Source organism: Rosa chinensis, chromosome 6, assembly GCF_002994745.2.
Source record: "Rosa chinensis cultivar Old Blush chromosome 6, RchiOBHm-V2, whole genome shotgun sequence".
In the NCBI taxonomy this organism is placed as follows: Eukaryota; Viridiplantae; Streptophyta; class Magnoliopsida; order Rosales; family Rosaceae; genus Rosa; species Rosa chinensis.
The window spans coordinates 55,228,361-55,254,107 of NC_037093.1; the positions used below are offsets into that span (position 1 = coordinate 55,228,361).

Below are 25,747 nucleotides of genomic sequence, written 5' to 3' on the forward strand. Positions count from 1 at the left end.
TCTCTAATTTAAAGGCTCAAACTATCTTTGCCGATGAACATTTTGTAGGCAAAGATTGTTTTCCAACTTAAATAAAACAAAAGCAATCTCTCTTGAGGAACAAGTCACTGCTAAAAGTTATTTTCGATTTTAATTTATCGAAAAATTCAGACGACATTTTCTGAGCACAATATATGCTAGAGTCAATTGTGAGCGGCTGTGCATGTAATTTAGAGTTACTAATAAATGTTAAAACCGCTTATATGACTTCTCATTTATCTACGGTTAGAAATTATTTATACCAGTAAATAACCACATGGTAGGCAAAGGTTGTTTTCCAATTTAAATAACACTGAGACAACCTCTACTGATGAACCATTTGTCGTAAAATGTAGTTTTTCAATGTCATTGAAATAAAATTAAGACAATCTTTCTTGAGGAACATGTCACCATCAAAAGTTATTATCTAATTTAATTTAAATAAAAGTTCACGCAACTTTTCCGAGTACAGTATATGGGTAGAGTCAATTGAGAGAGGCTGTGCATGTAATTTAAAGTCACTAATAAATGTTAAAACCGCTAATATGACTTCTCATTTACCTACGGTTAGAAATCATTCACACAAGTAAACAATCATGTTGTAACAATTCAAAATGACACGTATATTTTTTTTTGTTTGGTAACAATAATATAAAGATAAACTTAACTCAAATTGACAGTTTCGAAATCAAATCATACCTTTCCACGTAACCCCTCACGGTCACATCTCAATACTCTTGCTATTTCTGGCTGACATCCTTTCCCCCAAATTTTTCCACCTTTTTGTGGTGTAAGAATATCTCTTTGGTAAGAATATCCACCCACATCTACTGTAAAAAAAATCTGCACTCTCTAACAGGAAAAACAACACACAAAAGGAAAACGCCGTTGACTCTATTTAAGACCCAGTAGAAGTCTGAAACCTCCCTGCAAACAAACAATTACTCTTAAACAATTAAAAAAAAAATAAAAATTCCAGAGCTGCTGGGTCCGGAGCCGAAGCTCGGGGCCCCATTGGAACCACCGCAACATAGCGATCGCTCATCATCGTCTTTCCTAGTTCAATCGATTCTTGTATGTAGAGAGAGAGAGAGAGAGAGAGAGAGAGAGGGTGGTAGATCAAATCAACGAGTTCGATTAAGCTGAGCTTGGAGTTGCCGGGTCTGCTTTTGGGTTTTGGTTTCGATGAGTGCGAAACCATGGCTGTACCCGGCTCCCACCTACCGTACTCTCGAGACCTATTGGGATACCGACGACGACGCGCCCGGCCCGCGATGCGGTCACACGCTCACCGCCGTCGCCGCCACCAAGACCCACGGCCCCCGCCTTATTCTATTCGGTGGCGCCACCGCCATTGAAGGCGGCGCCGCCTCCTCCGCCCCCGGCATCAGTGCGTTGCTGCATCTATTATCACTTCATTTCTGATTCAAAAGTGAGAATCTTTAGTTTGAATTTTGAAAATTTGCTGAATTTGGGTTGTGACCTTTTGAAATGTAGGGCTAGCGGGTGTGACCAATTCTGTTCACTCCTACGATGTTCTCACCAGAAAGTGGACTAGGTATTTACTTCTATTTTTACAGGATTTTTCTGCCTTTTTTTTGTGTGTGCGGAAATGAAATGGGATCTTAGTTTACTTTACTGATTGTTCTTCTGGTTTTTTGGCCGTTCGAATTTTGCAGAATCAGGCCGGCTGGTGAGCCACCGTCTCCGAGGGCGGCGCACGCTGCAGCTGCAGTGGGCACTATGGTGGTTTTTCAGGTGATTTAGGGAATATGGTTCGAGGAATGATTGGAAAGTTGGAGGATTTTGTTATTAGAGTGATTAGGGTTTCGGTTGGATTGTAAGTGAGCGTGAGCTTTGATATTAATGGATTCTTGCTCTGTGGATAGGGTGGCATTGGTCCTGCTGGGCACTCCACGGATGATCTCTATGTGCTTGACATGGATAAGTTCAAGTGGCACAGGTGCGCCTTAACTGAGATTGTTTTTGTTCTTTAGGGTTTATTGGTTGTTGTTTACAATTGTGGTGTGAGTCGTTTTTAATTTCGTGTTTGTCTTCTGTCCATAGAGTGGTTGTGCAAGGACAAGGACCTGGGCCTCGCTATGGCCATGTTATGGACTTAGTTGCTCAAAGATATCTTGTTACTGTCAGCGGCAATGATGGTGAGTGTACTTCTAAACCCCAGCTCGTTGTTATATGTACAGTTCACTGTTGTCAAATGGTTTGCATTTTTAGGTGTAATTTACAGTACTAGATAGACAGAAAGTTCAAATGAGCTGTTTCTAGCATGTCATAACCCATCAGTTTTGCCTTTGAATTGGATATACAAGCAATTCTATTCCATAACTTGCCAATACTTATATTTGCTTGTAACCCTTCACTCATCTTTAGAGTTTTTAGATTAGGGTTTTGTAGTTTTTATTCAAGCCCATGTTTAAAACCTTTTTTGTCGAGTTTAGAGTACACATTTTTAATTACAATGGGAGATCAACATAGATGGAAGTATAAGATTGAATTTTGTCGCTAAATTGGAAATAGTCCAGCCTTATGGTATGTATAATTTGGAAGATATCAGAAATAGAAAACGTTTTACATTACTGTCTCCTATCGTTTATTTATAGGGAGACTCAAGTGATTTTTGGAAACAATTACAATGAATAGAAGAAGATAGAAAATGCCAAAGTTGCTGGTTATGTTTCTAAGTTCCCTTGGCAGAAGAGTTATTTAATCGGTGCACCTTAATGTAATGTATTCAAACTTTCTTTACTTTTATCCTTATCCATAACCTGTTTATAATTGGAAACTTTATCCGGTCAGAGTATGTTTTCACATACCCTAAAGCCTGTAACGCTCACCTTTATTTAATACTTTTTTTCTTTGTCTTTTTAAAGGAAAAAGAGTTCTTTCTGATTCCTGGGCTCTAGATACTGCACAGAAACCTTACGTATGGGCTAAGCTGAGTCCAGAAGGGGATAGGCCTTCTGCTAGAATGTGAGTAATATTTATATGTTGACAATTGGAAAATTCAGAAAACGTCTACTTTGGAAAATTATTAAATTCCCACATTCCCTTATTGTTCAGGTATGCAACAGCCAGTGCCCGCTCAGATGGCATGTTTTTGCTTTGTGGCGGAAGAGACGCTTCCGGGGCGGTATGTGGAATCTTTTCTGCTAGATAAAATAACGAATTCGTATATCATTAAAAAACTAAATATTGGGAAGCATTCACAGGAGTGATCTGCAATATAATTAGAAATAGACAAGATTTCTCAATTAAATCTACATATGAACTATTTCTGGCACTTTCCAATCATCTTGCATCCTCTCTGAATTATGGCTTTGTTTCTCTCAAAAATAGATTTCCCTGTAACTAAGGATCTAATTTATTACCTGTTCTTTATTAGATTGTCTTTCTTTAGCTGAAGTTAGAGATTGAAATATTTGGGTACTGTGTCTCTAGTGTTTTTGACTAATGGGTTATCTGATTTTGTGTACTCATATCAATGCTTCTACAGCCTCTAGCTGATGCTTATGGACTGCTCATGCATAGAAATGGTCAGTGGGAGTGGACTCTCGCACCGGGAGTGTCTCCTTCACCAAGATATCAACATGCTGCGGTAAGTGATAATATATTGACAATGAATTTAGAGTTACCTATTTGTCTGTTGCAGGACATTTGATATGTGTTTTTAAAGCATGGTACTTATACTGAAGAAACCATATAGTGGTCTTTGTTTGAATGCATTTATTTTGCATCTCTTCTGAGTAGAGCCTTATTTCAGCACTTGATTTATGTTGTTTATTCAGGTTTTTGTTGGTGCAAGATTACATGTAACGGGAGGTGTTCTCAGGGGAGGACGTGCTGTAGAAGGGGAAGGAGCTATTGCAGGTAAATCTTTGATTGTCAATTTTTATTACCATGGATCGTATTGCAATTTCTAGTAATTTTTATTTTGATAGTTTTTCTGTTTTCTTGCTTTGTTAGTATTGGACACTGCCGCTGGAGTTTGGTTAGATAGAAGCGGGCTTGTGACCTCCTCACGGACAGGCAAGGGACAAAATGACTATGATCCCCCTTTGGAGCTTATGCGTCGTTGTCGCCATGCAGCCGCATCTCTTGGTGTTCGTATTTACATTTATGGCGGTCTCAAGGGAGGTAAAAACTTTAGACCATAGTTGATAGTATGAATAATGCATTTGCAGAACTGGTATATATTTGATTAGGAAGAGTAGGGATTCTGATGTTTCGGTTGTTAGGAAGGAAGCGAAAGTGTTATTTAACAAAATGGACTTGGACTTTCTTATTTAATAATCTGAAGATTCTTGACTTGTTGGATTTAAGGACACCCTGATAGGGGTTGTCTCAGTAGAAACAAAAAATTATATTTTTCAACCGCCAAGTTTATATCTTTTTGTTTTTCTTTATGAATTTAGGTGTACTTTTACTCTCATAAACAGTTTCAATGAATGCACATTTGTATATTGTTGGCTCTGATTTGTGGCTATTGCATTCCAAAACTCACTTCTGATGTTTAGTCTTCCTTTATTTTTTTGTACAGACATCCTGTTAGATGATTTTCTGGTTGCGGAAAATTCATCATTTCAATCTGAAATTAATTCTCCCGTATCAACTTCTGAGAAATCCCCATCTTTAACAAGTCCGAGAGCCTTTCATGCCAACACAAGTTCTTTTGGTGTATCACCATCTTCGGATAGTGAATCTGAGATACCCTCATCTAGTGGCTTGAGGTATTATTTCATAAACCCCACCCCCGCCCACCCACCCACACACACACACACCCCCCTTTCTCTCCAAAATACTTTTTTCAAGCCACATGTGTTCATAATTTATGTGCTACTTATTCATTTTGGCAGCATGGATAAAAATTCCATGGAGAAACTACGGCAGGCTTCTGCTGCCGAAGCTGAGGCAGCTAGTGCTGTTTGGCAAGCTGTGCAGTCCCAATCTTCCCCTCCTCCTGAAGAAACTTCTGTTTCAGATGACAACTCACAAATTGCAGAAACACTTTCGGATGGTAGTGACACTGAGGCAGATGTTCGCCTTCATCCCAGAGCTGTACGTCCTTTGCATCGATGCCTGATTGATGATTTTTTTTCATCTGTGAGTGGCATACTTATTATTTCTGTTGTTGCAGGTTGTTGTTGCCAAAGAGGCTGTAGGCAATTTGGGTGGCATGGTAAGACAGTTGTCTTTGGATCAATTCGAAAATGAGAGCAGACGAATGATTCCAATGAATAACGACTTATCATATCCTAACAAAAAGTTTACCAGGCAGAAGTCCCCACAGGGCTTACATAAGAAGGCAAGCATTGGCTAACTTTTTGATCTTTTAATTTTTAATATGTCTAGTTTCTCACTCCAAGGTTTTGATATGATTTGTTTTTTTTGTTCTTTGCAGATAATATCTACATTGCTGAGGCCAAGGAACTGGAAACCTCCGGTTCATAGGAAGTTTTTCCTCGATTCTTACGAAGTGGGAGAACTTTGTTATGCTGCTGAACAGATCTTTATGCAGGAGCAAACAGTTCTTCAGCTGAAAGCTCCTGTTAAAGTATTTGGCGATCTTCATGGACAGTTTGGTGATTTAATGCGCTTGTTTGATGAATATGGATTTCCATCTGCTGCAGGAGACATAACGTAAGTTGAACACTTTTGCTCATGCCACGTTTGTCATTGTACTAGTTGACAGAGTTCAGCTCGACGAGAACTGTAACTCTCTGAGTCTTTCTGAAGTAATCAATACTCTACATTCTTATTCTAATAGGAAAAAGTATATCCCGGTCTTATCATAGATTGACAGAGTCTTTTTAAAGGCTTATGACTGATGCTAGTCTATTTATGTTAGGTACATTGACTACTTGTTTTTGGGGGATTATGTTGATCGAGGACAGCACAGCTTGGAGACAATAACTCTACTCCTTGCACTCAAGGCGAGCTTCTGCTTTGAAGTCTTCTAATTTTGATATATTGTTGTATTTGTTAGTTTTATTGATTGACTGTATAGTGGCCCTGATTGATTTTGCAGATCGAGTATCCTGATAATGTTCACTTAATACGTGGAAACCATGAGGCTGCTGATATCAACGCACTCTTTGGTTTTCGTATTGAATGCATTGAGAGAATGGTATGTATAATTTATCATATAGGCATGATGTCCTTGCTCCAAAATTTCAGAATATCAAATGTGCTAGTATCTTATGTGCACGTAGGGAGAGAGTGATGGAATATGGGCATGGACAAGGTTCAATCAACTTTTCAACTACCTCCCACTGGCTGCACTAATTGAAAAGAAAATCATCTGTATGCATGGTGGCATTGGAAGATCTATAAATTCTGTAGAACAAATAGAGAAGCTTGAAAGACCCATTACAATGGATGCTGGGTCTATAATTTTAATGGATCTTCTATGGTACACTCTCATTCAGTTTATTTGTTATTTTCACTTCATTGATACATTTCTGTGGTCTTATGACGTCTATGCATTCAGGTCTGATCCTACAGAAAACGATGGTGTAGAGGGTCTCAGACCAAATGCAAGAGGGCCTGGTCTTGTCACTTTTGGGGTAAGCACAATTTTCTAATCCTTTTCTTCCTTTGAATTTCTACACATACCTTTTACATACATTTCCCCCCATTCTGGAGATGATAGTTTACAGATGTATTTGTAGGATATAAAGTCGGAGATACCAGATTAATCTTAATTCTGTGACAAATAGACAATTCACAAACACTAGGGCATGTAGTTATTTGTGAATTGACTGGAAAAGTCTATAACCTTGATAGGTGGGATGAGCATTAGTAAAACCACCATTTGAAATGGTACTGTTTAACAGCAATCATACATATGGATCTTTGAGCTAACACTCACCTTATCAGTATAAATTCCTTTGACACAATCTAAATCTTTACATTCTTTTGCTACGTGCAATAGTGTTTCAATTCCATAGTGCTCTTGTTTCATCTGGTGACTCTTCTCTGGCCCCTACTTCTTCGTGCTTTATTTTAGGATATGCTACCTACCAATATGTATTCTTTATATTTGCAGCCTGATCGTGTCACGGACTTCTGTAAGAGGAACAAATTACAGCTCATTATAAGAGCTCATGAATGTGTTATGGATGGTTTTGAACGGTTTGCCCAGGGACAATTGATCACTCTTTTTTCTGCCACCAACTATTGTGGTAAGCAAAATTTTTTGCAGGTTCTTGTTCAGTGTTCTCGTGTTGGCAGTCTCATATGCTTTTTCATGTAGGAACGGCAAACAATGCTGGTGCAATACTGGTGGTTGGCAGGGGGCTGGTTGTAGTTCCAAAACTAATTCATCCGCTGCCACCTCCTCTTCAGTCACCGGAGACATCTCCTGAACGCGTCATAGATGACACATGGATGCAGGTACAGTTGCATAGTGCCAATACACAATTAATGCTTAACAATACATTATTATTTACGTTGAACATAAATATCTGCAGCTGCCTTTTTTTATACTCATTTATCTTTATGGTGTCCTGTAGGAGCTAAACATTCAGAGGCCGCCAACTCCTACTCGTGGTCGACCACAGCCTGATCTTGATCGGAACTCACTTGCATATATATAGCCGACTGATCTCTTCATGTACTTCAAGATGTGGGAATGTGATAATTTTCAATTCTCCGGAGGCGTGATCCATCCCTTTTGCGGTGGATTCATGGGCTGTCTCAATGTAGCATGTCCTTGGTATTTGAAGTCGAGTTGCAGAAGTTGGAGCCTTGTCTAGTAGTGTACACAGCCTGAAAATGCTAGAAGTTTAGATGTTAGCGAATGAATAATTTTTCATTTTTCGTAATTGAGTTTGTAATATATGTACAACAACATGGTCTGCGGAAAGAGATGTAGAGCTTTTTTTATGCTACATAGAGATAACATATAGGGGAGGGAAATTGGTGGGTTTAGATTTACAGTTTTTAGTTTTTACTGTGTTGTAACATAAGAAATAGCATATATTTAATTTAGTCTCTTTTGAGAGGTATGTTTTGGAAAAAAGTTTGGATTTGCTATCATGGAGAATGTGTCCGAAACTTTGCATAAGATTGTTTATTGAAAACGAAACTCATTCGTATCCCCAAGAAAGATGTAGACGTACAGTTCTCTATGGTAATTATACATTGGTGTTTTGCTGCAAAAGGCCAGCTTGAACACGAACGCATCAATCAACTCAGGTTGTTGAGATGAGGAAGGAGTGAGCCGCAATAGACTCGAGTAGATCAATATTTCGGTGGAAAGATGCGCGAATGAGGTGAAATCACAGCATCCTGAATGTACTTCTTCGAGTTATTCGGGTCAGGAACCCAATGAATCTCACTCAGATTGGGGGTCTCAACAAAAACCATGGTAAACTCTCCAACCTTCTCCACTCTCCCTCTCTTGCCGGCCCTCAGCACAAGACTGTTCCTGTTGTAAGAGAAGATGCCATTAGCCAACTGTATAATGTCGCCGGGCTCAAATGCATCGCACTCATCTCCCCACAGCTGGAAGTGAACTGCGGCAGTCTCGTCGGCCACAAGCGCCAAGCACGTCTTGTTGTGGCCTTCTATAGTCTTGCTGCCTTTGTCCAAAAGTATGAACTTTGTGTCGATGTTGTTCTGTGCAGCCGGCACTATTTCTTTCAGTGACACCATCTTTTTGGTTTGTCTCTGCGCAATATCCCAAAGTGAAGAAAACGATTAGTTGTTGCTAGACCCACTCAAACAATTCACTAAGAATTATGTAAATACTGAAAGGCTGTTCGATCGTCATTTCGTCGAACAGTTGATGTGCACTTTTGCCAACTGAATTTTGGAACTTCGACATGGGAACAGTTTGTCAATTGCCGACACACAAAGTAACAAGTAGAGAACGTAGTTACCTCAACTGTGCTTGGAAAGTTGGGATTGATGAGTTTCTGTTGCCGGAAAAAAGATTAACAGTGAGTCTCAACGCCCCCTAAAACCTCCGGTCCGAGTTCTACTTCATCTGTTTGGTTCCTTTTGTATTGATTTTAGATGGGCCTTTGTTTCGCTGTGTGATGTGTTATTGCCTTATTGGGTCTCTCTCTCTCTCTCTCGTGTTTTTCGAATAGAAAACATAATTTTTTTATTATTATTATTTTTTTTTTTGAGGAGAGAAAGAAAAGTTACAAAGTGAAGCCCCTTTTTTTTTGATGAAAAGGGACTGAACTTTATTGAGTTAAGTGGGAGGTGGTAACTCCTTGTTTACAAGATCACGGATACATTCTGGAGTGTGGTTGAACCAGTCAACACACTGCTCAGACTCAAATGCCAAACTAGCTAGTCTATGAGCAATTTGATTACAAGTTCGGGGAGAAAAACATATTTGAACCTGCTGCAAGCTTTTCCAGGTGTGTTGAATGTCGTCAATCAAAGGCCCATACTCATTGAGAACTGGACATAAACTGGTGATGTCGTGGATTGCAAGTTGGCAATCGGTTTCAATACATACTGACTGATAATTGTGTTGCTTTATGAATTCCAAACCAGACTGTATAGCAAGGAGCTCAATATGGACAGCAGAGCTAACATATTGAGCAGTCTTCTGAAAAGCTGCACAAATTGCTCCACTGGAGGTTCGAAGAATACCTCCAATTCCACCCTTAGTTAGGTGAGGCACAAATGCACCATCCACATTCAGTTTAAGCATAGGTGCCTCTGCTGGCTTCCAAATCTTGGTGATAGAGTGTTTCGGTGCTGCATTAGAAGCTCTCGACCTTTGGAACTCTTCCAACCAGGTCATACATCCGAGTAGAATATCTGAGGAACTGCGCTCAGTATTCTCCCATAATTTAGTGTTTCTATTATTCCATAGACCCCAAATGAGCATCAATAGGCTGTCAAAGAATTCTCCTTGAAGATGCATAGCCTGCTCCAACATCCATTCTTTGAAGTGGAGTTGAGGAAGCAGTGAGTGTTGAAGGTGAAAAGGAGGCTGAGAAAGCAAGATGGAGGCCGTAGGACACTTACAAAAAAGATGAGTTGCATCGTCAACTGGATGATTGCACAAGAGTCACTGAAGGTCACCTTCATATCCCTTAGTCATTAACCGTTCTCGTGTAGGTAACAAATTACAGTAGGCCCTCCACACACAAATCCGGACCTTCCCAGGCACATTAGCCTTCCAAAGTTTTCTCCACAACGCCTTAAAAGGATCTCCAATAGATGAAGACGCAAGAGCATTACCTAAAACTTGTCCACGAGCAATCCAATACGCGCTTTTAATTGTGAACCAGCCCCTTCGTTCTAAGTGCCAATAATGTCTATCATGAGTGCTATGTTGACTAAGTGGGATGCTGAGCACTTTAGTAGCAACTGAAGGGTGAAAAACAGAGTGTACCATATTTGGAAGCCATGTTCTCGTCGATGCATCAATGAGACCAGCTACAACCTCAACCGGAGAAGGCATAGGGCGCTGAATGAGATATTGTGAACAGTTGGGAACCCATTGATCTTGCCAGATATTCACACTCAGACCATCACCAATTCTCCATCTACAGCCCGCTTTGAAAACAGGTCTTCCTGCAAGAATACTTCTCCAAGAGAAAGAAGGTGCATCACCAAGGTCTGCATTCCAAAAGTCACAGTTTGGAAAGTACCTAGCTTTGTACAATCTAGCAATAAGTGAAGTGGGGTTTGTGACAATTCTCCAGCCTTGCTTAGCCAACATAGCAAGGTTATATGCATAAATGTTTTTAAAACTCATACCTCCTTCTTGCTTTGTGAGACATAGACGTTCCCAGCTTCTCCAGTGAATTTTCTTTTTTTAATTTGTGTCCCCCCAAAAGAAAGACGCACACAACTTATGTACATCATCACATAAACTCTTAGGTAGCAAGTAACAATTCATAGCATATAGCGGCATAGTTTGAGCCACCGCTTTTATCAGAATCTCTTTACCTGCACAGCTGAGAATCTTGGACTTCTAATTCTCCAATTTCATTGACAATTTTTCCTTGATATATTGGAAAATTTGAGTTTTGGATTTTCCAACATGTAATGGGAGGCCCAAGTACCTGTCATGCTCTGTTTCACACTTGACTTCCAATATGGCAGCCAAATCAGCTTGGGTCTCTGCATGTACATTTCGGCTAAAAACAACACTGCTTTTCTGGAAGTTAATCTTCTGACCAGAAGCCCTCTCATAAGTGTTCAAAATATGTCTGTAAGTGTGACATTCAGCAGCAGTAGCTGCCCTAAATAAGAGACTATCATCTGCAAAGAATAAGTGATGCAAAGTGGGAGCCTGTGGACACATCTTTAAACCCTGAATAGAACCAGAGTCAACAGCTTGGGATATTAGAGCAGACAAGCCTTCAGCACACAATATAAAAAGGTACGGAGATAGGGGGTCGCCCTGTCTAATACCTCTCGTTGGATAAATAGTAGCAGATGGTTCACCTTGTACAAGAATAGCATAACTAACTGAAGTCACACACCTCATTACCATCTCAATCCACTTGGCCGAAAAGCCTAGTTTCACTAACATGGCATGAAGAAAAGGCCATTCTAATCGATCATAAGCCTTACTAATATCCAACTTAAGAGAGAAGAAACCTTCCTCCTGTGATCTGAGTTTATGCATAAAGTGAGCAGCCTCAGTGGCTACCAAAGTGTTATCGGAAATTAAGCGGCCAGGAACATAAGCACTTTGAAGTGGAGAGATGATATCTGGGAGCCATTTTTTTAAGCGATTAGCAATGACCTTTGAACTAATTCTGTAGATCACATTGCATAAGGCTATGGGTCGAAAATGTGAGGCAAGAGTAGGATTTTTAATCTTCGGAATAAGGCAAAGCGAAGCCCCTACTACAACCAAAACTAAAAAAATCAAAATTAAAAGCAGACAGAGCGGAAAGCAACAACTTTTGCTTCCACATCGTCGGGTTTGGAGAAGAATGGGCATACTTGGTAACTGGATCAGCAACGAAGTTGGCTTCGCGGGGAATGTGGATGAAGGAAACCTCCTCGAATTGATCGGAAAGGAACCTGATGTCCTTAATGAGGGTTCTGAGCCGCCAAGGAATGGTACACTTATTTCTGGCAGCATCAATGATCAGCTTTGAGTCCCCTTCAATTATGATTTTCTTGCACTTGAGAAGAAAGGCGTGATAAAGGCCATCTCTTAGAGCGCTTCCTTCAACAATGGGTACAATAGAGAAACCAATGGATCTGGAACCAGCAAAAACAGGAGTTGCATCGTGATCTCTAATCACAAATCCTGCGGTAGCTTTGTTGTTGTCTCAGACTGAACCATCAAAGTTTAGTTTGAAAACTCCTGGAGGAGGAGGAGTCCACTTGATAATACCATAGTGAATGGGGGTAGAAGAATCCTTCACTGGATTGTTGTCTTTGAAGATAGCTTCCAGAGTAGCAGCCGCGTGAACAACCATAATGGGGGAGACTACTTTTTGTCTGAAAATTAGGTTATTTCGAGCTTCCCAAATTTTCCAGCAAAGAACGATCAGATTCTCAGTGTCCACTTTATGGTAGCCCTTCCTGAACTAGGAAAGAAACCAAGTATCAAAAGAACCAACATCACAAGTGTTAATACCAGCCGCATGCCAAACTCCAGAAGCAAAGGGACAAAAGAAGAAGAGATGGTTTAAGTCTTCATCCCCCTGCCTACAGAGCTGGCAAACAGTGTCACTATTAGCACAAAATCTAGCAATCCTTGTTTTAGTCTTTAACCTTCCCCCAGTTAAAAGCCAAGCAAAGATTTTGGCTTTAGGAGGGATATTTAATTTCCAAATTTCATTCATGACATTTACCCTAGGATGGGGCTGAATAGAATCAGTTTGAAGCCAAGTAGCAGACTTAATCGAAACTATGCTCTTGGGGGAGCGACCCCACACAAACTCATCAGTAGAATAGGTAGCAGGAACAAAAATACCTAGAATTACCTTAACAATGTCATAGTCGAGCTTTTGGGAAAGTTTATTCTTGTCCCAATATCCATTAATCAAGTAATCACAAACATTCTCATCAATATCAATAGTTCCTCTTCTGTCCAAGGGAATAAGGTTTAAAATTGGGAATTGAAAAGCCCAGTTGAAGGTCTAGAATTTGATGTCTCTACCATTTCCAACAATACATCTGATGCCTTGGAGAAGAATATCCCTACTTTGATGGATACCCTTCCAGGTAGGGTTGCACACGGATTGGGTTGGTTCGGTTTTGACTCTAAACCGATCATTAAAAAAAATAAGCTTAACCCGATCCGATCCAATCCAATCCAATTAAAGATGGTTTGGTTCGGTCGGTTAGGCGGTTTTAACCTATATTATATTAACATACTATTTATGAAAAAAAAAATTCTAGTAAAATTCAATCTAAATAATAAAAATTATATTAAATAAGCATAATCTAAATTAAAAATACAATAATCAAATCCAAAACTAATATTCAAAAACCAAAATCTAGAATAGATTCAAAGTGATTGAATTATTTGATGGCTTAGCTATAAATACTAGCTTAATATGGAAGTATTAAAGGTTAGAGAATGAGAGATTGAGATATGTGATATGTGATATGAGAGGATCAAATTAATTGTAGCGATTATTTATTAGACTTCTAGGCCTTTTGGGCATTAGATTTGATATGGTAGTATATCATTTGAGAATAAAGTTATAATTAGATATTTAGAACTTACTTACAATGACTGGACAAATGAATATATATATATATATATATATATATATTTATATTTAACACTTTTTTCTTATTATATTTCAAACATACCGGTCGGTTCGGGTTCCCGGTTTAAGCAAAAGAGAAACCAAACCAACCCAATTTATAAATGCTTTGGTTCGGTATTGAACCGGCTTTCAATTTTTAAAATTAAAAAACCTTAACCAAACCATATTTACCTGTCGGTTTTGACCGGTTTGGCCGGTTTGTACCGTGTTTTGCACACCCCTACTTCTAGGCCATAGAGTGATTGCTATTAAATTTAGAATCAAAGAAAGAACGTTTCCTAAGATATTTTATGTGGATGATGTCTACCCACCAGTTATCCTTGTCAGTAATGATCTTCCACCCTAATTTAGCTAGAGCAGCACGATTAAAATAGGCTGCAGGTCTGATACCAAGTCCACCAAGGGATTTTGGTAAGCAGACCTGTTTCCAGGCAACTAGGGGGAAGCAGCAATCTTTACCCCAAAAGAAGTCTTGAGCTTCCTTATCAATGAGATTAGTAATTTTAAGGGGACACTTAAAGCATGAAAAAGTGTGGCTTGGTAAGAGAGAAAAGCTAGACTTTATAAGAGTCAATTTACTAGCTCTGGAAAGAGTATTTCTTTTCCAGCCATTCAACTTGTTAGAGATTTTTAAAAGACATAAAGTTACTGTGTTAAAAAATAAAAACATAAAGTTATTTATTTATTTATTTATTATTATTAGTTTTTGAATAAACATGAATTTCATTCATACGCGTGTCAAAATGGCAATTACATATATATATATATATATATATATATATTTCTTTTTGAGGAGACTAGAAGACAGCAGATTACATATCATTCCGTTGTCTTCTATAAACAGATCAAAAAGTTGTGGTGAAACCACTATGATATATATGAATAGCCCATTTATATTCAAACTAATTGCTCACTTGTTAAAAGCAAGCCTATAACTGGTAACACTATGACATAGTAAATAGGCAAAGTAAAAAACTTAAATAAAACCCAGCCTAAAAAGCTAACCCACTTCCTATGAGGCCTTATCCTAGCCCCATAGAGAGCAAGCCAGCCCAATAGGCTCAGGCAAGCTTGACTGCAATCGAGGGCCACTGTGCAATTCTTGGGAGTGCCGACATACTGCCTGTCCACGGTAGAGTCGACTCCTAGTAGCGCCGCCCAAACAGCGATACCAATCACCAAGTCTGATCGGAATCAAGTTGATGAGGGGAGCCTTGTTTTGGGGATGATAATTTGTGATCCATCCATGGTGCGCCTTCAGCGACACCAAGTACACAGAGTTTAGACCAATACATCGTCGCTGGAGCGACCTGTGGCTTGGAAACAGTATTTGGGGAACGCGAGACGTTGTCTTTCTCCATGGAGGATAGGCCATTGATAATGAGGAACCAAAGCAAGAAAATGGAAGCGATGACCAAAGATGGACATCTCGATGAGGGAGATGGACGGAGGCTGAACTCATTGCCGCCTGACGGCTAAGAAGCCCTAGCAGACGCATCCTATTCTTTGTTAATTGTTTAGATTGTTTGGTTTATTCTCAAAGGTATTTTAAGCCCAGACACTAATTCGTGCTAGGGGGTAATGCATGTGAAAACAGTTCCTCCGATGCCTCTAGCCACCAAGAATAGATTGAGATTTAAACTCCAATCAGTGTCCGTGGGATTTGAACCCAGGTGCTCTTACAAACTCGACCACTTATGCTGGTTAGAAACCATAAAGTTAAGAAAACAGAAACAGATTTTGAGACTTGAAAACGAAAATTGTTCCCGTGAAATTTAACTATTTATTACATTTCACATGTTAAAGAGAAGCAAGAGCAACATGCATCAATTAGATTAAATTTTCTCTTTATTTGTTTAATTAATAATTTTAAATTCCATACAAAAAGATAGAGAAGGGATATTACAAGTAGCAAAGTAGAGTAGTCCTTACCTACGGGTGGAGGATACCTTGGTTTAACCAAAAAGTAGAGTAGTTTTGTTGTCACAATTCATTGCAATTTAACCTTGTTGTTTTGATTCATCCATCTCCCCTCATTCTTTTTAGGGGCCTTCACCCAAAACATTAAAATGGCATAAAATTAACCCACTTATCCTAATAACAGATTTTTATTCTTACTTACCCAGTTTAAAATAAAATAACAATTTTAACTTGAGAAGAATTATGAAATTACAAAATGTCATCCTCACTCTCTCTTCTAGACTCACAGACTTTCTCTCTCGCTGTCCTAGTTCAAGACAACGTCGGCAACTCAGAGTCAGCAATCGAAGGAGGAGCTCGACGCGGGAGATAGATTAAGAATTGGATACGCTAAAGATTCCAATCACTCTCACAATCTCTCTCTCTCAACGCCGATGACGTTGTCATTGCCGACGGGATTGATTTGCTTTCGGAGCCTAGCCCCTTCTTCTCATTCCACTCTATCAGTCCAATCCCACCCCTAACCCGAAGCTGAAAATGAAGCCGAACCCAAAGCTGAAGTAGAACCGAAATTCATTGAAGCTGAAGTGACTTCGGAGCTCCGATTGGATCAAAATAAGGCCTTGATCGCTGAGAAGTTAAACCGTGCTCGTCAATTGGCGGCATCTGTTTCCTCCGCCAGGAGGGACTCAATTGCGAGAAGGAGGACGACGACTGACAATCTCAATCTGGCTTCTGGCAATTACGCCAAGATCCTCGCCAGGCACTCGTAATTTCTTTCTTTCATTTTTTTTAAACATTTTAGTTTGGGTTTTTTTGAGATGCAGGTAAGATTGGTCTTCATTTGGTGGGTTTAATCGGTTTTAGGTTAATAGTTGAGCACAAGTGATCCAATTTGTAATCTGGGTACTGGGTATTTGTGGAGTTTTGGTCTTGTAGTAGGGGATTCATTGTGGTCTTGAAATGGAGTTTTGGTCTTCATTTTTTTTTTTGGTTAAAAGGAAGCCAGAAAGGGCCAAGAAAGAAAGAAACTAACTAGGGAACAAGAAGTTAGAGCCTACAACTCTAGTATGGCCACTGCCAGCAACATCATCAAGAAGGGTCTGAACTGTATGAGGGGGAGGTTGATCCCAGAAAATTGTTCCTCTAGAGAAGTTGATACTATCCTTTGCCAAAATATCTGCTGCGAAGTTCCGTTCCCTATGGATATGGTGGATAGAACGGAGATCAAACTCTTGTATCATGTCTCTGCAATTGGCAATAAGAGTCCCAAGAGGGTGACTATCAATATTTCTAGAATTTATGAGATTAACCACAATGGCCGAATCACTTTCAACTTCCAATCTTTTAATGTGGAGATCAAGGGCAAGCTTTAAGCCAATGTAAAGGCCCCAAGCTTCAGCTTCGACAATCTCACCAACTCCCATGCTGTGAGTGAACCCTTTAATCCAAACACCAGAGCTGTTCCTAATGAGACCACTAGCTCCAATCACTCTTGCATAAGATCTGGAACCATCAATGTTTAATTTGAAATTGTTTGCAGCAGGTTTCATCCATTGAAGGGTTACAAACTAATGAGGTCTATTATCAATACTAGGCTTGGAAGCAATAGAAATCTCAGTAGCATACTGAAGAATAATTTCTTTAGGATTATGAGGAAAAGTGAAATGAACCTCAAAGATGCCTTTGTTCCTCCATTTCCAAATGTACCAGCAAACAATGATGAAGAATTCATTCCAATCAAAGGAAAGCCACTTACATCATTTCTGGAGAAGATTAGCAGCAATCCAGTCATTCCAATTGAGCTAGAAGGTACCTTTCATTTTTATAAGGATAGCAATGCTCTTCCAAATCTTAGAAGCATGGGTACAATCTCTAAAAAGGTAGAGCATGGTTTCAAGGATATCAGGGCAGAAGTGGCAATTCTCATTAGCAGTTAAATGCCTTCTAAGTCTTTGGGAGTTGGTAAGGAGTTTACCTTGAACAAGAATCCAAGCAAAAGTTTTGAGTTTGGGAGGGATATTAAAACTCCATATTTTCTTCCAAAAACAATCAGGAGTAAGATCAGAACCAATAGAGCACATGTACACACTTTTAATAGTAAATACACCATTAGAAGTATGCTTCCAAATAAGATTATCAGCAATAGAACCATTAACACAAATAGGAATTTTACCGATAATATCAATAATGTGATCAGGGAGGCATACCTTCAAGAGATCAAAATTCCATCCATTACTGAGCCAAAAATCCTGGACAAGAGCATTGTAGTCAATATGATTAGCATCAGAGGCAAAGAAAGAGAGGACTCCATGTCCAGTCCAATCATCGATCCAAAACTTAACAGTATGCCCATTCCCTACTTTCCAAAGTAAACAATCTCTAAGAAGTTTAGCACCATGGAGCACACTACTCCAAGTGCTAGAACAATTAGGATGGTGCGTATAATTCTTATCAAGAAGGGAAGCGTTTCGAAGGTACTTTTGCTTAAACATCTTGCACCATAAACCACTATCACCATTGATCATTCTCCAACTAGTTTTAGCTAGCATAGCCTTATTCATCTCAGCAGATTTTTTAATACCAAGACCACCTTTGCATTTGGGTTTGCAGACTGTATCCCAATTCAATAAGTGAATTTTCTTCTTATCAGTAGTGTCACCCCAAAGAAAGTTCCTATTTAATCTATCAATATCTTCGCAAATCTGGTGAGGTAACTTAGCAGTCTGCATGGCGTACACAGGAATGGAAGAAGTGACAGCTTGTATCAAAGTAAGTTTGCCAGCCATGCTTAGGTGTTTACTCTTCCAGCTTAAGAGTCTTTGCTGCACTTTATCAACTAGGTTAGCATAAGTTCGGGTGGTTACCCTGGAATGGATCAAAGGCATTCCAAGATATTTTCCCAAGTCTTGAGCCAAAGGAGAACCACAAACTCTACTGATTTTCCTAGCATGTCTTCTCTTAATATTGGGGGAACAATAAAGTAGGGATTTCTCAAAGCTCACCGATTGACCAGACAAGTTGCAGAAGATATCCATACATTTTTTCAGGACACGAGCTTGAGAGGAGGAGGCTTCAGCAAAGAGAACCAAGTCATCTGCAAAAAAAAGAAGAGAAATAGTTGGACCAGATTGTGAGGATTTAATAGGTTCCACTCACCAACTTCTACAGCAAAGCATATAAGATGAGATAGTTTTTCCACTCAAAGCACAAAAAGATAGGGAGATAAGGGATCTCCCTGCCTTATACCTCTTTGAGCTGTAAAATATTTAGATAAATCACCATTTAGAACAACTTGGAAAGAAGTCGAGGTAACACAACTCATGATCAAGTGAACTAAATTCTCAGGTAGCTAAATTTCAAGTAAAACTTGCTCAATGAATTGCTAGGATAGTTTATCATAGGCTTTAGAGAGGTCAATCTTCCAAATCATGTATCCCTTCCGACTCTTAGTATTTCTGCACTTATGAAGAAGCTCCTGGGCTATCATTATATTGTCGGAAATGTGGCGACCTGGCATGTAACGCCCCAAACTGCACCTTACCAGCTTGAGTACGTTACAGTATCACGAGTCTCTAAAACATAAACCGAAAATTCAATTTACATTCTAGAAATTAGCTAGGCATTTGTTCAAAATAAATTTTGACAAAATTACGCAACAGAAGCTTTTACTTTTTTTTTTTTTGAGGTGAAAACCTTCTAAAACTTTAAATTGAAACGTTCGTCTAGGACTTAATGTTGCAAACAACCGAGGAATAAAGGACTTATCATATAACAAACAAATTGTGACAAGTTCCGGAAATACAACTTTAAGGAACAAAATAAGATTGGAACCCGGAACCTGATTTATGTGAATATGCATTATCGAAATCCGCACACCCAGTCCCGTTACCAGTGCATAGTACCTGCATCCACACTGTTGTAGGGGTGAGTTTTCGGCCTCGCTGCTTAATAGGGGCTTCACCCGACTAGGTTTGAAAACCGACACACAAAATAGAAATTTGGGTACCCAGTATGAAAAAGTTAAACCTTTTCTTTAAAGAACGACAAACTTTAAATATCTTTCGGACTCAAAATCCAAAGCACGAAACTCAAAGAAATGCATAATACCTGATGGCCGGTCCCATGGACCAACTACACGGCCTTACCTCAAATAAAATCATCACCAGGTAAGCGTAGTGAGAGTGCCCACTTACGCCATATCACCTAGAAACAGTGCCACACCTCAGAGGATGTCAGACATCATTCCGTCCATACGGCCCCTCCGGAGGTTTAGGGGATCGAAGCCCAAGGAATCGCTATGTTCCACTCACTCTCAAGCCATCAATAACCAGACCATGCAACTCAAATATGCATAAACATTTAATTCAAAATGGAAAACAACTAACCGGATGAGTCTCGAGTCCCCTACCTAGATTTCGATGTTTTAACCTTTTATGTTGTCCTAGATTCACGAACCTTCCGTTCTTCGGGTAACTGAAAATCCTAGATTCCGACATAAATAACGTTAATAATTCGTCGAACAAATATTTAAAGCCAACCCTTCCTGGTTTGACCAGGATTGACCAACCTTTGACTGCATTGACTAACGTTGACCAACCAATTATAACTAAGCCCCAGTTTCCGATATCATTTGAACTTGAAACATTATTCGATTCTCCACCTGGACGCCGGGCTAAACAGTTACAATCTCCAAAGAAAGTGGAAGGTAATGATATCGGTGTGGATTTATGCTCCGACTCAAATGGGAAGGAGCTGCTTATTGTTTGATCGTTCTATCTTGGGTTTAAGCCTCTTTAAGGGTGTCTTAGTTTCTATGAGTCTTCTATGACGTTTTTAGTTTCTTTCTTGTACCACAATTGCGTAATTGGCAAGAGAGGGCTAGTTGAATGATCTTTCCGTAGGAGGCGAAGCTTTGTCACTCTTGGATAGGCTTGCTTAATTGTGAGCTTCCCAATGATGTTAATTAGTTTGCTGTAGCTTGGATAGGTTTTTTCGGATTTTCTTGCCGGTTTTTCTTATGTAAGCTTTGTAAGCTATGGCCAATTGGCGGTTGATTATTGAATAACAATCGAGTTCTATTCAAAAAAAAAAAAAAAAAAAAAATTATTCTCATACTATTACCACCATTTCCAAATTCTTATAACTTTTCAAATTCCATTAACAATCTAGTCACATAGTAATTCGAAGGAATTACTATGGGCACCCACATGATTCCAAGTTAAACTGTAATACCAAACTAGAACACAGATTCACCAATAATTTTACTCAACAAATTGCCGTAGCAACATTGATAAAAAGTCGGGCTTATAAAAAACCAACTTAATCGCAACATAGTTCTCAACTGTCAGTAACTATCAACCAAGAATGAAATCACATCGATTCAATTCACCATTCTCAAAAACACGAATTCGCAGTAAGCATATAAACAAGGGAAAATCAATTTCAGCAGCTAACTACACAACTGAATCCCCAGAATTCTCAAACAACTTCCAACTGACCTTGTGATTAAACGAGATCAAGAACAGAACCCCGAACTTGCAGGTCTGCTCCCTGACGACGAACACAGCAAGCCGGAACCAGCTTAATCGATTCTGAGTTGGTCAACTCGGCCCAACGCTGAGGATTAACCTCGAACGACCACCCTTTTGAGCCCAAGGTTCAGAGTTTCCATCAAAGACGAATCAAAGACTCCAAAATCTTCGCCGGAAACCGGAATCACAGTGAAATCCGACATCACCCAAAAATGCCAATCCATCAGAACTCAACCAAATTTGAAAACCAATTATACCAGCATGTAGTGGGCGACGAGTAGAAGAAGTTTCATACCTCGAACAGCCCAGAAGATCGCCGGAAAAGTCGCCGGCGTCGGTGACAGCGTCGAGCTCAAAACCAACCCAGAAACCAAATCATCAAAACTTAATCGATTTCAAAAACCAATTACACTAGAGTGTAGATCATGACGAGAGGATGGACTTTCATACCACATGCAAGTAAAAAGGTCGCCGGAATTTGCAGAAGATGTTGCCGGAAATCTTCAAACCTTTCGAGCTTCGAATCTCCCTTCACGATCCATCATCCATGCATGGACGATCGACCTCCAGAGGCGTGTCGGCGACGGCGATACGAAGAGAACGGCGCCAGTTCGCAGTCGTGAGGTGGCCGGAGGGCGGCGTTCTGGTCGGGTTTCTCCCTCGGGTCGGCCACGCGTTTCTGGGTCAGAGAGCTCCCACCTCTCTCTCTCTCGACTGTTCTGGATCAATCTGACTTGGTCCTCCTTCCTTTAAAGTGAGATCAATGGTCCAGATCAAGCAGTAGGGAGGAAATGGACGGTCCAGATCACTCCAAGATGATTTTCTAATTTCTTTAATTCCAAAACTTTGGAAAGCCACGATAATTTGCTCGAGTATCTGAAAACTTCTCCGAAAATTTCCACGAACTTGTCATGACGTGTATTTTATTATCCAACTCCTAAATTGAGGATTTCACTTTATGAAAATTTCTGAAAATTTCCTCGAGCATCTTGACATTTATCGAGATCGTTGAATAATTTTGCGTACGATCTCCATTAAAGCTCAGTACATTTTTCTGAGGCTCACATGGCACAAAACTAACTTGGTGAGGACTGATAAGATCGGGTAGAAGAGGCCTCAATCTTGCAACAATCACTTTGGAAATTACTTTGTAAATAGTAGAACAAAGGCTAATAGGTCTAAAAAGGTGCATGAATTGAGGACATGTGGATTTTGGAACTAGTGTAATAAGGGTATGATTTAGGCACTCAGGAATTTTACCAGAGTGAAAGGCACCAGACACGATAGCAAAGACATCATTAGCAAGAAGACTCCAGTGCTTCTGATAGAAACTAGCAGGAAACCCATCAAAACCGGGCGCTTTGAGTCCTCCAATACTAAACAAGGCCTTTTTTACTTCATCAGGAGTCACACAATTACCCATGAGTTGCAAGTTCAAAGAATCAATGCATGGAAAGAGCATAGGAATGTGAAATCTCATATCATCCCAGTTCGGAACAGAGAAGAGATTTTTGAAAAAAATCAACAGCAATTGATTTCATAGAAACATGGTCAACACACCAAACTCCATTAGCATCAAATAAACCATCAACTTTGTTCCTTCTTCTTCTAACCAGAGTAGTTCAACACACCAAACTTCATTTTGTTTGTTGCTGCAGATTACATCGTTTTTAGGAATAAAGAAAGCGCCGCCGATACTACTTATAGCTATTGGCTTTACTGCATTAATCATATTGCACAGGAGCGTATCACTCGGTTCAAGCTCCAAGTCTTACTACGAAGTTTTTACTTTTTTTTTTTTTTCAACAAAGTTTGATTGAGCCTTGTACTGAGTAGAGCAATATATAATGTTGTTTAGATGTGCATACGTGTTGCTAGAATATAATTAAAAGTTTTTTATTGACCCCCAATAAATTTTTATGAGAATGTTAATGTCTAAGATTCAGCGGTAGCTAAATCTCGGTTAATGCTGGTTCGAGAGGTGAACCACTAGTGATATTCTTGCTGCTTCCTCTATCTGTCAAGTGAAATACAAAGGGCGTCAGAGGGAGACCGCGGTTAGCGGTCTTCTCTTCTCTGATGCCTAAGTCAATCAATGTATTTGTGTTGATAGAATAACATTAGGTAAGTAGTAACTGCATAATTAATGAGGAGAGATGAGTGAACATTTTATAGGTGGGGAAGAGACTGATCTATTCCTTGTTTTCGATGTGGGATTGATATGCTTCAATTCTCAATTTATGATGCTTCAGCGAGGTGACCTTGGCACGACGTGTCAGCAGTGACCTATGGGTGAGCCGTGGCTCAGGCGATAGCCTGCCTGGCTGTGCTTCTGTAGATAATACCCTCGATGGTTGTTGGTACCGCTGGCGGCAGTGTGAGCGTGGCTCATATATTGTAGCTAATTATGCTTAGGCAAATGCCCATGTAAGTACAGAGAAAAATATACAAATAGTACTTGAACTTAGGCCCATTCTAAACATTAGTACTCGACTATTTAAAGCTATAACTTTGGTATCCAGGATTTCACTCCCGACCCAATAATCGTATACCCCATCCATAACAGTGTTAACTAGCCAGTCACGTGGCAAAGCCTGAGTGGTAATTGGGTCATTTTGTTACCCAACCTCATCTGTCTCTTCTACCGAAGCAGAGTTGCAGATTATTTTTTTTCTGCGCGGCCACCTATCTATCTCACCACGCCCATTTTCTTCCTTCACAAAATTAAACAATAGCCAACTAAACTCTTCCTTACTCTCATTCTCTCTAGCTTCGAACACACCACCACCTCCTTATCTCTTACTCTTCTATCATTTGTTCATCCTCATTCCTCACTCAAATTTCATCATTTCCTCAAAGATTTGGGTTTAGGTATGAGAAAAAATGGGTGAGGTTGAGAGATGGTAATGAGTGGTGGCAGTGTTCTAGTTTCAAGGGAGAGAGATGAGTTAAATGTGGCAGTTGGTGTTGTTGGAGGAAAAAAGAATGGATAATTGATGGGTCTCGGGTGTGTTGCGAGAGAAAGGAGAAAAGAATTATATGAATGGGTGATGGTGGCGTGTCTCATCCATTCTGACCATAAGATGAAGATGATCATATCCATGACCTTGATCTCATCATTTGGTGAGGTGAGTTGGAGGTTGCACATAAAAAGTGAGAGAGAGAGAAGAGGTGAATTGTGAGGGAGATAGAGATCAAGCTGCTATGTATAAGAATTAGAGAGAGAGAGAGAAAAAAAAAAATATACATAAAAAAAGGTTTGGGTTAAGACGGAGTGACCAAAATATCCCTCAAAATATGCCACTTGACATGAGACTTAATGTCGTTATGGACAGGGTGTACGATTATTAGGTCCGGCTTGAAACTCTGGCTACCAAATTTATAGTTTTGAATAGTCTGGTAGTAACGTCAAGAATGGGCATTAGTTCGGGTATTGTTTGTATATTTTTCTCAATTTTTATTGCCCCCCCCCCCCCCCCCCCCAATAGAAGGTTCTAAATTGATGTAATCTCATCATCTTCTTCCTCAATCAAAGTTTTATTTGTTTAATTTTAGGGAGATTAGTCCATTTTTTCCCCAATAAATTATTATTCTTTCCAATAAACATTTATTGGCCCCCAATAAAGTGGGGGCAATAAAAGTCTCTATGAAATATAAAATTTCCGACGACCTCTTTAGAGACCTTCAGCGGGGTTTTCAGAGATGTTCGGAGGACAGTGACTGGATTCCGGTGGCCAGCGATCGGTGACCGGAGTCCCGCAAAGTCTCCTATAGCTTAGCTTATCTCTCTTCCATTTTTTCTATTCATGTGACAAATGAGTAAGGACAAAATAGTCTCAAAAATAAATAAATAAATAAATAAATTAAATTCGGTATTATGGAACAATTATAAGAGTTATTATGAATTACGTGAGGCAAAAAAAAAAGGTGAGTGGTGTAAGGAAAAAAAAAGCCCTAAAATTAGTGTAAATGGACAAAGCCCCTTCTTTTTAATTTACTCTCTATGGCAATGCGAGGGTAAGCGGTAGAATTGCATTGCTTGACCTTGGGCGTTATAGTTGCGTTGACATTGGCATGACCTCGGCCTATGAATGAAGCTGGGGTTTAAGAAGTGGGCCGCCTGTTGTTTAGGAGCCTAAGAGGATCAGAAAAATAGTGAACTCGTTTAGCATGTAATTAAGCTAAAACAGAAAATGGTACAACACCTATGGCAACGATACTTTTGTCGACATAGGTTGCTCCCTTATTTAATATTCTATTTATTTATTTATGAAACATATAAAATTTCATCCTCCAATCGTTTTGCGGATGATAACATCTTCTGGAGTGAAGAATAACAAAGTAGCCACAACATTGTAGAATGTGTGGTGAGAAATCACTGATACGTTTCAGTTGTATGTCCATAAGCAATTGTTCTTGTTTTCTTATGGTGCATTAATGTTCTTATTCAACAGTCACATCCTAGCGATTTGGTTTGTAATTTGTATTTAAGAGCAATGATATGCAGTTTGTTTGTTGTTGCGTTTTATATGG

General features: G+C 39.5%; 2 protein-coding genes and 1 long non-coding RNA gene across 3 annotated transcripts; 1 reads left to right on the forward strand and 2 right to left on the reverse strand.

The window, feature by feature from the left end:
* The first annotated feature begins 955 nt into the window (after window positions 1-955).
* Window positions 956-8,076, forward strand: LOC112169576 (serine/threonine-protein phosphatase BSL1). Its single transcript, XM_024306633.2, has 21 exons — window positions 956-1,408; window positions 1,516-1,576; window positions 1,698-1,776; window positions 1,908-1,981; window positions 2,086-2,180; window positions 2,910-3,009; window positions 3,100-3,169; window positions 3,533-3,634; window positions 3,825-3,906; window positions 4,003-4,173; window positions 4,577-4,766; window positions 4,893-5,094; window positions 5,174-5,341; window positions 5,438-5,676; window positions 5,885-5,969; window positions 6,065-6,163; window positions 6,249-6,448; window positions 6,527-6,602; window positions 7,085-7,220; window positions 7,292-7,431; window positions 7,551-8,076. Exons 1-21 carry the CDS (start codon window positions 1,204-1,206, stop codon window positions 7,632-7,634), a joined length of 2,658 nt encoding a protein of 885 aa, XP_024162401.1. The 5' UTR covers window positions 956-1,203; the 3' UTR covers window positions 7,635-8,076.
* Window positions 8,048-9,191, reverse strand: LOC112169579 (SOSS complex subunit B homolog). Its single transcript, XM_024306637.2, has 2 exons — window positions 8,922-9,191; window positions 8,048-8,709 (listed from the first exon to the last, which is right to left on the reverse strand). The coding sequence occupies exon 2, from the start codon at window positions 8,692-8,694 to the stop codon at window positions 8,281-8,283; it is 414 nt and encodes a 137-aa protein (XP_024162405.1). The 5' UTR covers window positions 8,695-8,709; window positions 8,922-9,191; the 3' UTR covers window positions 8,048-8,280.
* An 11,740-nt stretch (window positions 9,192-20,931) lies between these two features.
* On the reverse strand, window positions 20,932-21,946 carry LOC121050122. Its single transcript, XR_005802033.1, has 2 exons — window positions 21,510-21,946; window positions 20,932-21,380 (listed from the first exon to the last, which is right to left on the reverse strand). It is a non-coding gene; the product is annotated as an uncharacterized LOC121050122 (long non-coding RNA).
* Between the last annotated feature and the right edge of the window lie 3,801 nt (window positions 21,947-25,747).